Genomic DNA, 15,484 nt, shown 5'->3' with positions numbered 1-15,484 from the left:
CCAAATAAAAGTCCATGTGGTTATATCTAGTGATAGCTCTTAGAGAGTTGTATGCAACTAAAATTTTAGATGCAGTATATTCTTTAAGAATGTAAGCCCCCTTCCCTCAACCCTGTATAAAGGGCCTCCCCAAAAATAAGCAGACTTGAAGAGGATGTCAAGCAGATTAACTTAGTTTTGGAATGTCACTGTACTTCGCAAAATGCATTTAATTTACAAACACCTCCCCAGGGTGCTTTTCCAGCATGCAAAAAAGTTAGTGTCCACTAACCTAGGGCTGGGGCAAGCTGGAAAATTTAATTCCTTTGCACCCTGTAATTTCCCTTCAAAAGTGGGAAAGGAATAAGGTTTAATATTTAGGTAAATACATGTAGTTGTTAAAAATGTGAAAAAATAAGCAGCAAGAAAGATTTTTAAAAACAGTATCAAAGTTCATTTTATTATAATTTTATCTCAAATATTTATTTTAAAATGTTTTGATCTGTACACTTGGTAAAAGACCCTAAAAATAAAAGGTTAAATAGGAATTTTTCATGAAAAATAGGAGAAAAAAGGAAGCAGGCCAAAAAATAGGAGCTTGACACCCTAATACAGAACAACAACAACAACAGTATTTTTATTTGTCAAGACCTGACGTCGACGAGAACGACGTATTGGTATCTTATGATGTCACATCTTTGTTTACCAATGTACCACTTCAAGAAACCATCGAAATAATCGCTGAAAAGGCGTTCGTAGACAACTGGTTTAACGAAACCCACAAGATGAACATCACTCAGCCTGATCTGATTCAACTTCTTGAAGTAGCAACTAAGAACCAATTGTTCCAGTTCGATGGCAAGCTTTACGAACAGACTGACGGAGTGGCAATGGGCTCACCTTTGGGACCCCTTATGGCGAATGCATTTCTCTGCTCCATCGAAGAGAAATTAGAACATGACAACAAGCTCCCAGAGTTTTACAGGCGATATGTCGACGACACGCTTGCCACGATGAAAGATGTGCCAGCAGCAGAAGCCTTTTTAACAACACTTAACAACTGTCACCCATCCATACAATTCACAATGGAGCTAGCTTCTGACAACAAGTTACCATTTGTTGGTATGGAAATACTTAAGAAAGGTCACCAACTGGAAACCAGTGTTTACCGGAAGCCAACAAATACCGGCCTGCTGCTCCATCACCAAAGCCATGTCGACAAAAGGTACAAGAAGTCGCTCATAAAAACCATGGTAAACCGTGCTTTTCATCTGTCATCTACATGGGAGTCTTTCGTGACTGAATGTGATCGCCTGAAGCTGATGTTTACGAACCTCAAGTACCCTGCAAGCCTAATTAACTCAACCATTTCTCACTTTGTCACCTCAGTGATGACCAAAGATCCTCTCGTGCCAGCTGAAGTACCTAACAACAAGGATATCATTCACCGAGTGGTATTACCTTTTAAAGATCAAAAACGTCGGCCGACGGAGTCAAAAAACAACTATCTGACCTGAGCAAGAAAATCGATCACACTCTTCAACCAGTATTCAAGAGTCGCAAAATCGATGAAGATCTCAAGATGCGTGAACCAAAACCACCTTTAATAAATCAACAATGCGTTGTGTACAATTACCAATGTGATCTGTGCGATGCAGATTATGTCGGCTATACCAGCCGGCACTTACACCAACGAATTGATGAACATAGGTTCTCCGCAATCGGGAAGCATTCAAAGAACGATCACGGCCTTAATAACATCGGCGACCTTACCAGTAATTTTTCCGTCCTAAAGAAATGCAGCGGAAAACTGGACTGCTTGATTTACGAAATGTTGTTTATAAGAAAGAATAAACCTAGCCTGAACACGCAATCGGATTCTATCCGCGCGAAACTATTTGTTTAAAACAAATATGTTAATGAAACATCACACCTCTAACCGCATATATAACACTGTTGAACCGTTATTTTATTTGTCACTTGAAAATGATGTCAGGATGACATCGAAACGTTGTGTCTTACTGTCGCTTATTTTTATTGTCAAATGTTTATCAAAATTTAGTCTTATTCGAATTAAGACCTCATTTAGTGTTTTAATTGCAAGTACCGGTAAATAAAAAAAATCTAGACATAAACATTTTTAAGCCATGCCCAGATTGGTATCCTTTTAATTCAAATTTTCATTTAAGTACCCCCTTTTTTCGCTAGGTAGTCCCCTTCCCCTGTTGTACTTCTTGGCAGTATCCCTCCATTGTATATGGTACCCCAATGGTGAATGTGAATTATTCTACGAATGTTGTTGCAGGCAATTCCAATTCCAAAAGCCACGGTCACACACAGAACCTGGTGCTTTGATGTGCCATTCACCAGTTTATGGACTTTTCTTTTCCTTTTTTTTCACTGACAGGATACTGTGCATGATATCGGCTAAAAAAACAAAGCAGTCTGAAATGGTTTCTAAGTTTCCATAAATAAGGGTGAGGGGCATATTCAGTTTTTCTAATTTTAGCTCAGCAACAATTGGCTCCAATAAATTATTGTTCTCTCTGTTTGCGTTGCATTCAATGAGAACTGGATTTAAAAGACTCAAGGTGTCAGATATTCAAGCTCTTGTGGCAGTTCCAGTTAGTGCAAGTACTGGCACTGAGGGCAATAATTTTGTAAGAAAGCCAATCTTTGCATATGCTGGTCTGAATGTGGACCTTGGAATAGACAACAAATTTATTAGTCAATTTTAAGCTCTTGACCAAAATTAATTGATTTGAGTGGTAATTATGAAAACCATTTTTAATTCCCAAAAAAAGACATAACATCTTAAAAGAACTCTCTACTTTGAAGAAACAATAATTACTCCACAAAACAAGTCAAGCAAAGAGATTGAGTGAAATCAGAAACAACTCTATTGGTGTATAATGTTGTAACTTGTATATACATGTTACAATGCAACTACTCCAACCAAGGGCACCCAAGCAATTTCTTTTCAAATTGGCAAATAGTGTACAAGTGTTATACCAAACGCAAAGGCCATAAATTTATTGCTTTTGTTGTGTGGAGATTGCTTACATTGATAATTTGTTGACATCTATTTTTGACATCCAAGGTTTTCAATTATCAATTTGCACAACATTTTGTCAGGTGGCCTTGGTGTGAGTAGTAGGTTGTAATAGATCAACTAACTGCAGAATAAAAAACAATAAACAATTAAAGCAATCGAAACTCTTTATTGTAAAAGCAGTCACCAAGTGTCCTACATAGTTACATGTATTGCAATGGATGCAAGTTATGCAGCTCCCTCGCACATTCGCCCCAAACCCCAAAGTATTCGCTGACATATAGTCATAAACTGGTGCTGTAGTCTACCAGTGTACAAGTATATTTATCGCTTAATATCATTACATTTTTCAAACATTACTCTTCACAGTGTTCATTTCATTGGGTCAACAAAACTTCGGGGAACAGGGCAAATTATTGGACAAAATAATCTGCTACCATTGCAATCAATATTGTTTTTAACAATGTAACAAACAATATACAAAAACAATACAAATATACAATACGAATAAATAGTAACAATACCATTGCAGAACCAAGTGTGCCTGGCCTCGTCCACAACTTGTACTTTCTTGTTTAATTTTGGCCACCTTCCTGTTTATATCGACGAAGACCTCTGGATGTGCAAAAATCAAACTACATACTTTAACAATTTTTTTCAGTAAGAATGGTTATTTTCTGTTCATCTTCATCTTCTTCGGTACTCTGCAGGATGCAGACTTTAAGAAAGGCTTCTAACTTTTTCAGTTGGTTGAGCTTAGAGTAGGCGCAACTAGCACAACAGCATCTTGATTTTCAGGCTCACAGCCGTCGAACGAAGTCAAAAATCGCTGGTAGCGTTTGACGTGTTAGCGATTTTCCAAATCTAGTTGGCAACACAGCTAGCACATCCTGTTGCTCGTATGGCATCATACGGTTCCTTCTCCAATTCAAGCTCGGGTCTACCTAGTTTTTCTAACGAAAACTCGATAGCTTCGTGAAATAAACTCTCCAAGGCAGACGCCATCTTGTCAAAGACCCATACGCTTGCGCAGTTTTACCGGAAGGACAAGAATCCTGTCACGGAAAACACTCTAGCTATCCCAGAGTCCCTCGTTTTCCGACCGCTGGTCAAGGGGAACGTGGACTCTGGGAACGAGATTGGAGGAGGGGCCCCTATGTAACTTCCAGAATATTTAAGCAATCACAATGAAACTTATAGGATGTATTGTATGTCCGAACATCTTTCTTTTGGTATACGTCACGTGAGATGGTGACGTAACATCACGTGACAATTACATCATGATGTCAAAACAGCCGCCATCTTGGATCCGCCATCTTGAATTTCAAAATTTTTCCAAAATGCCAGAAAACCACCCAAAATTACTGCAAAGTACTCAAAATCAATAAAAATGTGCTTTAAAACCGTAAAAATGTAAAAATAATTCCATTGAAGTTAATTTTTATTAACAGAAACACGCAAAATTACAATTTGAGAAAACATGCCTGTCAAAATGCCGTTGCCATGGCGATGTCAAGTTCCTGACACATCATACAACCCTACCAAATTATTGCCAGATAAAGTTTACGAAAAGTCAAAAAGTTTGGCAGCGTTTGGTTGAATTTTAAAAAAGTTATAAGAGTTTAAAGTCACCGCGGGCCTCAAAAGCCTCCCCCCCCCCCCCCCCGGTCTGAATAGGGTTAATTTAAGTGAGCTGGCTACCTTTGTACATATGCAAAAACAAAACAAAACAAACAAACAAACAAATATAAAATAATAATGCTAAGATTTTTTTAACATAGCTGTATATAGGCTCGTATATACTGATTTTTTTCGCTCCTTTCCTTTTTTTTCCTTTCCCCGGTGCAAACCGACATTAATGACTGCTAGTGACGCTTTTTACAGATAAAAATGCTTCGTTCTCCATGCAAGCACAAATTGCTAAAACAGTTTGCCTTGATAACAGACTGCTATAAGTACGCTGATCTCTGTGCACAGAATTCTTTTGAAAATCTGCTTCGCCTTCGAAAGCGGGTCCAAAATTTTGTAAAGTCTCATTTATTTTAATACGTACGGCGACAAAACCTACTTTTACAAGATAATTAAGCATCATCCTCTTCAACGTACATTGATAACTGCAGCGTCATTGATAACTTCAGCGTACATTGATAACTGTACATTGATAACCTGGTGTTTGTTCACTCGAAGGGTAGTGAGCCGTTTATGTGAAAACTTGCGGGAGCTGCTATCCGACCCGAAAGATCCTCTAGCTAACTTTTGCAGTTTCAGCCACTGATATGAGTAATTAAATAATTGATCAGCTGATCAATTTTAAGTATTTATGTAAGTTTAATTCGTTAAACACCGTTGAATTCCGAGGATCAGCTCTAGCTGGGATTGATTTTGCTGAGAAATGATTTTCGGCTTATTTTTCGGTAGAGTTTATTTTTGGAAGGGATTATTGCTGAAAAGAATTTTACATCTACGAAATGGTTGAGAGTACACTCGGAGAAGAAGCTGTCAGTAACTTAAATACATCGATTTAAAACGGCCCTAGTAAAAGCTTTGTACAGCTTCTTGTTTTAATAAATGTTTGGCCGGACACTTTGTAGTTGATAGCCTGCCCCCAAGTTGATAGCCAGACATGAATAAACGTTTCGTTTTTAAAGTTGTCAAATTTACCTTTTACATTTATGTCACGATATTTTTTGGTGTCATTGTTTTTAAAGGAAACTTCAAAATAATGGTTTTCTAAAGTTTAAAAACACCAAAAATCAGAAGTACATAATCTCAGAAGTCTACATCTAGCATTGGGCCGCGTGTGTAGGTTTTTTTTTAGAACATCCTTGCGCGGGAGACGCGCGAGAAAATGACGTGTGACCTTGCCAACAAGCATTTCACTCGGGAAACAAATAAAAACTAAAAAATAGCACAACAAATATACCAGGAAATAAAGGCAAATCATCCACTTAATTTTATGAAGTTTGTGATGGAAGAACTTCCGATTAGTCGATGAAAAAGTTGCTTTCCATTAACTGAAGTGATATACAAACTGCTTATATTGAACACTTTATTTAACGCCAAGTTATACAAAGCTATGTTAGGCATTATAAAAACCAAGCCTTCCAGTAGTCACTAATATTTGCCTTTTTTGGTTAATGCTACAATCTATTTTGTCGGTCCATGAATATCACTTATAAAGACTAATTGCTCTGCTAGTAACTGTATTTAACCCAATGCCTTCTATATGTATTTATTATTAAGCTGTAAGCTTGTCTGAAGATTCCGGTTTCTTGAGTACTTCCTCTGTAGGTTGCAAGATGTTTGTGTCTTGCATGATAGCGACCTTGATGTACTTAATTCCAACCCTCTCTCTTGCATCGGTTTTGTAAACTTCCAGATCGAGTCCCAGACTGGGTAAAAGTTGGTTCTTGTACTCAGTCTCCTTGGTGAAGCCTGCGTCGTTAGCAGTGTAGCACGAGCCCCAACGTTCATCTAACTTGAGGGTGAAGATATACTTCCCAGGGTACAAAGAATCGCTGGGCTTGGGAAGCGTTGGTCCCTTTTTGATGGAGGTTAAATTGGAGCCGGACGATTTTCCTTCCACTCTGCGGCAAGGAGCGTGGTTGAAGAAATTCCACGTATCGAAGGCTGCAAACCCGATAAATCTGGTGCCGTCTGATACGCCATATCTAATGTCGCTATCAACCTTTTTTCCTCCAATGCTAACGTTAGTTGCGACTGTAATTTCAACCGTCAGCGACGCTGAATCATCTAACACATTTGGAGCGACTAAAGGAACCCTCAGAAGAGCTGCGTTTGCTACCGATCCTGCATTAAACGCCAGTTCTGAGGCCTTTGCTGTATGAGAACTGTCAATGTAGGAAGCATGTTCCTTCAGCCAAGACGGCGTCATGGTCTGATGGTAAATCATCTGTCCCTACAGAAAAAGCGGGGTAAAAAAAATAAGTTAGCTATAAAAATTATAATAGATAACATTACGTCAACAATGGCCGATTTCACACTAGAGACGGACTGAAATCGTCTATGTGTGAAAACGAAACGGACACGATTTCGTATGTACAAGTCGTCCGAATTTGTCCGTCGATTTTGCCCTTTATGGAAGACGATTTTTCGAGGACGACTGTTTTTTACGATTTTTCGAGGACGACTTGGTCGTCTAGACGGACAAGTCTTCAAAAAGATGTCTTAAATTCACACTAGACGAACAAATCGTCAGACGACTTGTCCGTCTAGACGATTTGTCCGTCATCTAGTGTGAAAACAGCCAATGTTAATGGTCGAAAAGCCGGGTATATCATGGCTGAAGCTTTTCATAGGCGAAACTCAAATTAAAGACTTGGCCTTTTTTGAAAAATCATTTGTATTAGCTGCTTACTTTAAGGCACACCTTTACTTTAATTTTTAGTTCTACTTTTTAGCGAATGAGTCTTTTTTCCGACTTTTTCGGTCTCCAAAATGCTCAACGTTGAGTTACGCAAAGACCCTTTTTTAACTTTTACGTGTTATGTTGGCGCAAAAAGTAAACTGCAGTACATTTAAACATTAAAATATAGCTTCATATATCTTCTATAATAATCATTGTGATTACAAGTGGAAAATTGAACTGAAATTAGAAAACCTCTGGAAACAGTGAGGGCAGCTCCTGAAAACTATCCTATGCTTATTCAGCTTTGCCGAGGGGAACATTTGCCGGGTTAAACTAGAACTCTTTAAATAGGACTTGAAACAGTGAAAAGGTATACTTACAGTGCAAAAGGCAACAGTTTGACAGAACAACCCCAAAACAGCAATAGTCCAAGAAAACGCCATGCTGAACTGAAAAAGGATAAAAATACACATAACATTCAGTTTTAATATTAAATAACTGAAGTCGTGTCGACGCTTATTTCGGCACTATAGTTTTTTTTTTTTAATTAGCAGCGCACAACACAAAATAAGCATTAATTTTAGTAAGTTCTCCTTTCTTGGTAACAACGACCTCGAAAGCTAAGACCTCAACTTCTAAGGCCTCGAAAGCCTACGCCCTCCGGCAATTTATATTACTGTTCCCGATTTCGTGCGTGACTTGTAGCCTCGTTTTGAACTATTATCTTCGGTGACTTTCAGATTTTGCGTTAAAATTTAAGGAAAAGTGATTTTGTTGGTACTTGAGAGTTATTTGGTGTCAACGTAACAGCATGTTAAACAGTCCCATATCAACAACTTTACTATGCTTTTTAAATGCACGATACAATTATCTACATCTACATCTACATATAAATAGGTCGGTAAAAATCTTAAGATATCACACCAACCGATCGGCAAATATGAACATGTGAAATAGAAAGGTCAAGTTGTAGCAGGCTAAAGCAGGAAAACAGTTGAAATTATTAAAAACAGTGATCGATGTCAGGAAAATGTAATCTTAGTTTTTATATGAAAATAGAGACCGATTCACTTTTCGTTATTGAAAAAGTTAAATCGTTCCGGCCGAGTTGAGAACTGAACTCTGAAAAAAAACTTAAATAAATAAATAAATACACCCGGCCAAAGGTAGACCTTAAATAAAAGTTTAACTACTAAAACAAACTCGAGCAGAAAAAAAAAGAACGATTTATGGCTTGCCTAGTTATTGTTTCGGCATCCCAGGGCTGACCAATGAAAACGCTTGGGAATTTGTTCACCTATTTATAAAGATCTTAGTGGATAATAGTCTGCCCTACAATTTTGGCATAAAAAAACTTAGTCGCCCAATCTAAAACATTTCAGACAATTGCAATGTAATGCAGGGTCTATTTAGTACTGATTCGAGGTCGCAGTTTTCTAGGTCTTAATTTTCACAGTCTTAGTTTTCGAGGTTATATACATGTCCGAAAGTCACCAATAGTTTTTCCACACAGGTTTCCACCACAATAACAGTTTAAAACGAGACTATATGTCGCAGAGTCTCAAACATTCCCAGCAATAATAAAGGGTCTTAGTTTTCGAGGTCTTAGGCCGGCCTTATTTTTCGAGACACTCTCCCTTAAAGGAGCAACGTCTCGAACAACGCATCTTGAAAAATCTGGGAAGATTTTTCAACAATTTTGTCGTTGGTAATCCATCTTAATCTCCGTCAATCAAAACCATCCTCGTGCATTTTTGTATTTTTATTAATCCATTGTTGTTTTTCTGCGTTATAAGACTATTATTTTGAGTTTTCCTTCATTTTGAAAGTAATCAGAAAAATGACTTCAAATATCGTGACACTTCTCTTTTAAGACATCTATAGTATAGTCACTGAATATCTCATATTATCACATTCTTCATTACAGCACTTTGACTGCGCTTACCAAATGATCTTGGGAATTAGTTTTGCTTTCCGTTGGAGTTTAAGGAACGTCGCATGCAGATATATATATATATATATTATATCAGCACATTAATTTATAAGATAAGCTAACACGAGAGAATCCTTAGAAACTTACCTTTCCAAACGTATTTCAAGTTTGTATTAAACTTCCTTCATTCTGATGTAGGGCTGGAGATTTTGTGTCGTGTTATGACATAAACATGGCATTTTATATCATATCATGTCGTGTCAAGTAAAGGCGGAATAATTTACTGTCACGAAACCAACACTGACTTTTCACCTTCCGAAAGAGAAAATCTTTCTTTGTTTTGGTCACCTCAATGATTATTTTCTCGTGATCCGCTTCACAAAACTAATCTACTGATGTTCATTGAACCGGGGCTATTAACACCCATTGGGTGGAGTAGCGCAAGATCAAAGCCTCAGTCTTTAATCCTTATCATCATTCTTATCCCTATCGCCTTTACAAACAATAAGATGCATTGATCAAGGCGCTAGGCAAAAATCACGGCTGGCAACATCATGCAAGTCCAAAATAAAATTAGAGTTATAATTTCAATGAATGTTTATAATAGATATAAATCAGCGCTGATCTTCTTTTAAAGTCGTTTGCTCGTCACAAATGTAGCATCGGTTTCGTCACATTCGTGATTTCGCCTGTCTTGATATGCGTGTGGGAAAATGCCGATCATGAGAAATCAGGCGTGAAGAAACAATTGTAAGGTGGGGGTAAATTAATTTATTCAAAGAGTTTTATTTTCAAAGACTCTTAAGAGCTGCTAATTGTCACAAAAACTCTAACAGAATATAATTTATTGGTTCTTTTTTTTTTCACCGAAGTAGTACACTAGGAAAACTAAGTCCTAAGACATCGAAAACTAAGACCTCGAAATTTTGCGTGACGCAAGTGTAGGCCAATTTGAATACCCGGCCCTTTCCGAATAATTTTTCACCATTCTTTATTAACAATGAGATGCATTGAGGCGCCAAATAGAAATCACGGCAGGCAAGATCATGCAAATCTGGAAAAAATCAGATATAGCGATTAATGTTTAAAAGAGATATAACTCAGGGGTAATCTTCTTTTGAAGTCGTGTGCCCAAAAAAATCCCGGGGTGGCACTCCCATATGAAACAGACAGGAATGCTCATCAGAAACTTTGAATTGCCGTATTTTCTCGATTAAACGTCCCCCAGCGTTTATCTCAAACTTAGCCTGGTGGACCCGGCTTTTATTTGACTCTTGCAGTTTATTCGAGCCCGATCTTCATTAAGCAAGGTTTTTATTCATTATTTTTGACAAACATGTATCTGGCCAATATACCTACAGCTTATTATACCTCAAATAAGTACCTTAGAGGCCGATATATATTTTTAACTCCACCTTGGAGACCCGACGTTTATTCGTCGAGAAAACGTAACTTCTGGCATTGGCGTGACTCAGCTTTTTTGACCGCTGAAATCAATGCTAAATTTAAAGGACTTTATATTCTTCGCATGCACTTGCCCTACGGACCTTGAGGCAAAATTCTTTTTTTTTCCACCTGTGGACCAAACTTCTATTACTTCGCGGGAAACATTGATCACCGTCTCGTCACTCACACACACAATTCCGTCTCTCGCCTGTCTTCGTGCGGGCGGAATTTGCTGAGCCGGATTCATGCGTGGCTCGGCGGCTGGGATTTTCAGGTCTTCTATTGTTCCAAGTCTTTTTGGCCGCGGCTCTATTTCTCTCTGTCATGCTCTTCTTTCTCGGTTTTCACTGGGACCTTCATAAGACGTCACAATGTGGCCCTGGTGTAGACTCGCTTGGTTACACATAGTATACAAATTAGTTTCCAATGTATGGTGATCGAAAACGTTCTCGGAAGCGTTTGACTTTTATTTTGGAGATGTTGTTGTTGTTGTTGTTAATGTTTTTTTTTTTTTTTGATGGGGCTGTTCTCGAAAACGTAGATCTCATACAATGAGATTACCATTTCCCTAAAAGTGCTTTGTCGATTTTTTGCGATCCCTGTTCCCTAAAATATCAGAAACACATCTTTTGTTCCCTTGTTCCCAATATTATTTTATGGCACTGTTCCCTTGTTCCATGAGACCCCTGGGAGGGGCACAGGAGTTGAGTGGTTAATAATTCTAATTGAAAATTGCTCTTACTTTATTTCGCCCTTATAAACAGCAGCACAGATCAGAAACAATACAGTACGAAACTACGAATGACTCGGTGGCTGCAGCTACTAGACCCACTTAAGTTCTCATTAAAATAACTAATGCCGATTACATAAAACAAACATCTTTTCTTCAGTCATTCTTTAGGCTGCGTCTTGTATGATTGCGACTTTAATAAACTTGATTCCAACCCTCTCTCCTGGACCACCTTTGTAAACCTCCAGAGTGAGTCCCTTGTTGAGCATCAGTCGGTTGTTGTAGCCAGCGGTCTGTACGAATCCCCCATCATGCGCAGTGTAGTACGAGCCCCAGCGTTGATATTGCTTGAGAGTGAAGACAAACTGACCAGGATAGAAAGAGTCAGTGGGTTTGGGAGTTGCTCCATTGCTTCGTATAGAAGTTAATGTGGAACCAGGAACCCCTCCTGCTGCCACACATGGATAATAAGTGTTATAATTTAGTTTTAATAAGTGTTATAGTTTAGTTGCGTCATTTGCACTCGTATTAATTAAGTCAGGAATTTTTGATATTTAAATATTAGTCCTGTTGTTCTTCCCGCAATTTTGATATCGTTAAATCCTGGCGGATGTTAAAAGATTAACTCTTTGTAGTTCAAACCGCGAATTCAAGATAAAGTTTTATATTGTGTTGTGATTTGAATTAATATAAACGGGAGCTTGTCGTAAGCCATCAACCCTATTACACATCTGTCAAGGTCAACATTGCTTAGCTTTCATAAATATTTTTCCTGATTTCCTTGCACACGAAAAGATCTCTTGGTGAAGCTTAGCCGCTTTAGCTCCGCTAACGCCTTCCCAGTTGGCTGAGTGAAATGTGCTCTAATGTATCTTATGTAGACCATTTGGTACCACAATTTGGTAAAACAAATTGTGAATAATGATATTGAAAATATTTCTTGAAAGGAAATGGTAAAAGTGTTGTCACAGTGTCCTTTTCAATTTTTTAAAAGATACGGAAAGTCCATCAGATTGAGTTTGGTGAAGTGAATGTCTACTTTTCGATCGATTTGATTGAAGAAAGAAAACACTTTAGGTAATCACACATTAGAAGATTGATGGCAGTTGTAATATGTTATCGATTTAGTCAAGAGAATTCATATTCTCTTGACTTAGTTAACGTCTTAAAAACTGATTTTAACTGATAAAGCGTGCTTCTTTTCTTCATTCCTAGCTCTAGGCCGAGTCTTGTGTGATGACGACTTTAATGTACTTGATTCCAACCCTGTCTCCGTGTTCTTTATAAACCTCAAGAGTAAGTCCGTCGCTGAGAACAAGTCGGTTGTTGTAGCCAGCGGTTTTCACGAAGCCTCCGTCATGCGCAGTGTAGCACGAGCCCCAGCGTTGATCCAGCTTTAGAGTGAAAACATACTGACCGGGGTAGAAAGAGTCAGTTGGTTTTGAAGTTGAAGCTTTATAATTTAGAGAAGTTAAAGTTGACCCAGGAACACCTTCCACTCCGTAACATGGAGATTTCGTGTTATAATTTATCTTATCGCACGCTTCAAACCCGATAAATCTGGTACCGTCTGATACACCATAACTGATATCGCTGTCCACTGTTTGTCCGGTACTGACGTCATTGGCCACTGTTATTTCAATGGTCAGCGGAGTTGAACGGCTAAGTCGACCAGAAGGAATCATGGGAACTTTTAGAAGAACGGCGTGGTCCACTGAGCCTGCGTTGAAAGTCAGTTGTTCAGCGGTTGCTGTACGAGAACTGTCAAGGTAGGACGCATGCGCCTCTAACCAAGATGGAGTCATAGTGCGGTGGTAAATAATATCTCCCTGTAAACGACAACAACAAGAGTTATTTGCACCGAAGAAGAAAATGAAACAATTTTTTTACAAAATATGGTCCGATTTCTCTCAATAGATTATTAAATTCCACACAATAATTATAATAGGTCCCCTATTTTTGACTTCTTATAGGCTTTTTTTATTAGCTGTTATTTTTACTCAGCAACTAGACTGGTATGATATTATAATACTAATATAAGTAATATTATTGTAAATATAAATAACTATTTGAAGCTAATCTTTTGTCGACTGGCCAGTGAAGAAAACAAAACCCGAGATAAAGAGCTCGGAAAATAATATATATAGGAAGCTTAGGTTATTGTTGATGAATCTCTACACCAAATACCCATTCTGCCTCGCCAGTTTACTTTGCTTGCCTACTCGTTTGCGTGGCTTCGCTGTTGAATGGTGCTACCACAACGCCTGAGAGCCTGCTCGCTGGCTAATTCAAATGAGATTTAAAATGTTGAATTTGTGTTAAAAATAAAGATACTTACTATACAGAGAACAGCTAAATGGCAAAACACCCAAACAACAGTGATAATCCAAGTAAGCTTGTTCATGCTGATCTAGTTACGGGTTGAATATATCTAGCCGTGATGTATAGCTTGCTTGAAATAAAGCAAGTAAATGTTTTAAAGCGTGAACTTTAGTTATATTTGAGTGCTCAATATTGTCCAATATATCCGCATACTCTCACAGATTTTCTTAGTACACAGCAATACAGAGCTCTCTTCGGTCAAGGCACTCAAAAAATGGAAAATAGAAAAGGAATCTTATGTATGTGACTGAAGCACTTGATATTGGTCTTTTAAGCAAATATTTGCACATATGCCAACACGAAAAGTACGGAAAAGTAAACAGGAACGAATCAATAAATTAAACCACAACGCTGATTGCAGAACTTCACTATCGTATTGGTATATAAATTTGCTCAGTTAACTTGTCTTTCCTTTTTTTGAAGCGTAATGTCAAATATTTACAGAGTACTGAGTCGAAATAGGAAAAGAATACTTGTTCAAAAAACAAGAAAAGCACTTAAAAAGATAAGGTTCTAGTTTCCATTTTTCAAAGAATGATGGTTTACTTATTTTTTGGAGCTTCACTAAAAATGTTTTACGTGATTAAAAACAGGTAAACTGACGCGGACTTGTCATCGCCATTTGTCGAAGCATTCGGTTCGGTTGCGGCGTGTTTAAAACGTAAAAATACTCGCTTATTTGAGGGGAAATATATATATAAACTCAGCAACTTTTTTAGTATATCCTTACGCATATATGCTCTACGAAATTCACCGAAATAGAAAGAAAAACTGCCTGAGACGTTTGGCACGGTGAAGGCCCTGGGCATGTATTTGTTATAAATGATTTTTTGGTAAACTTATTTTCGGGGAGGTTTATAACCAATATTACAGAAAAGGGAAAAGGTTGGGCATATATTTGGATGAAACTAAGTGTCCATCAATAATATTGCATGCTAAAACTTGCTAGACGTAAAATATGAACCACAACTTATAGTTAACAATCATCGAAATTCTTTGAAATATTGTTGTAATAGCATAAAATATAAAACAAGCCAGCATAAGAGGGCTTTATAATTAAAATAAAGAGCTTAATTTCGTCTGAGTTCTTTTTTTTGCGGTTTTCGCAAATTACCGAAAAATTATTTTCGCCCAAATTTATCCTATAGTAGAGATACAAGTACATGTGCATAAGTATTATCTTTAATCTTTGCAAGTGTATCAAATATTATATATGTTCTTGGTGAAATCGTTCTGCCGTTAACGAAAACAAAATACGATAACAAATTTAATTGTAAAAAAAAACGCGTACGGTTGAACTTGTTTGAGATACCAAGTCTCACAAGAGATAACATGTCGAAAAAAAAAAAAAGTCCCAAACGTCTCCAAGCGAAACATTTCAGTACTGCAATTTAACCCTCCATAAACGAATACGCTGGCTTGGCTGAATACCAAACCAATTGAACAGGGAATTGGCAAGAAATTACTTCATGTAGTAAATAATAAAGATGGTAAATTTTAAGCTCCGTGATAAATAATGAAGATGAATTATTTCAACAATGACACGAGCATGGGACAAAGAAAAATTCTGAGTCCCGAAAGGAATCGAACCCA

The 15,484-nt window shown here is 37.7% G+C and overlaps 2 protein-coding genes, 1 long non-coding RNA gene and 1 pseudogene across 3 annotated transcripts in view; 1 reads left to right on the top strand and 3 right to left on the bottom strand.

The window, feature by feature from the left end:
- The window catches only part of LOC144666468 (uncharacterized), a 220,111-nt gene that overhangs the window by 133,782 nt on the left and 70,845 nt on the right, over positions 1-15,484 (bottom strand). The window lies entirely within an intron of this gene.
- LOC144666630 (uncharacterized) lies at positions 636-2,050 on the top strand (annotated as a pseudogene).
- LOC144666629 (uncharacterized) lies at positions 6,270-7,843 on the bottom strand. The gene is made up of 2 exons (XM_078528026.1): positions 7,781-7,843; positions 6,270-6,950 (listed from the first exon to the last, which is right to left on the bottom strand). Exons 1-2 carry the CDS (start codon positions 7,841-7,843, stop codon positions 6,270-6,272), a joined length of 744 nt encoding a protein of 247 aa, XP_078384152.1.
- On the bottom strand, positions 11,404-13,985 carry LOC144666086 (uncharacterized). The gene is made up of 2 exons (XM_078527433.1): positions 13,848-13,985; positions 11,404-13,338 (listed from the first exon to the last, which is right to left on the bottom strand). The coding sequence occupies exons 1-2, from the start codon at positions 13,911-13,913 to the stop codon at positions 12,727-12,729; spliced, it is 678 nt and encodes a 225-aa protein (XP_078383559.1). The 5' UTR covers positions 13,914-13,985; the 3' UTR covers positions 11,404-12,726.

This window comes from Oculina patagonica, chromosome 9 (assembly GCF_052425735.1).
Source record: "Oculina patagonica isolate OP01 chromosome 9, crgOcupat, whole genome shotgun sequence".
Lineage (NCBI taxonomy): Eukaryota > Metazoa > Cnidaria > Anthozoa > Scleractinia > Oculinidae > Oculina > Oculina patagonica.
Note: the sequence above shows the minus strand (reverse complement) of the source record. Positions and strands in the feature narration are given on the sequence as shown.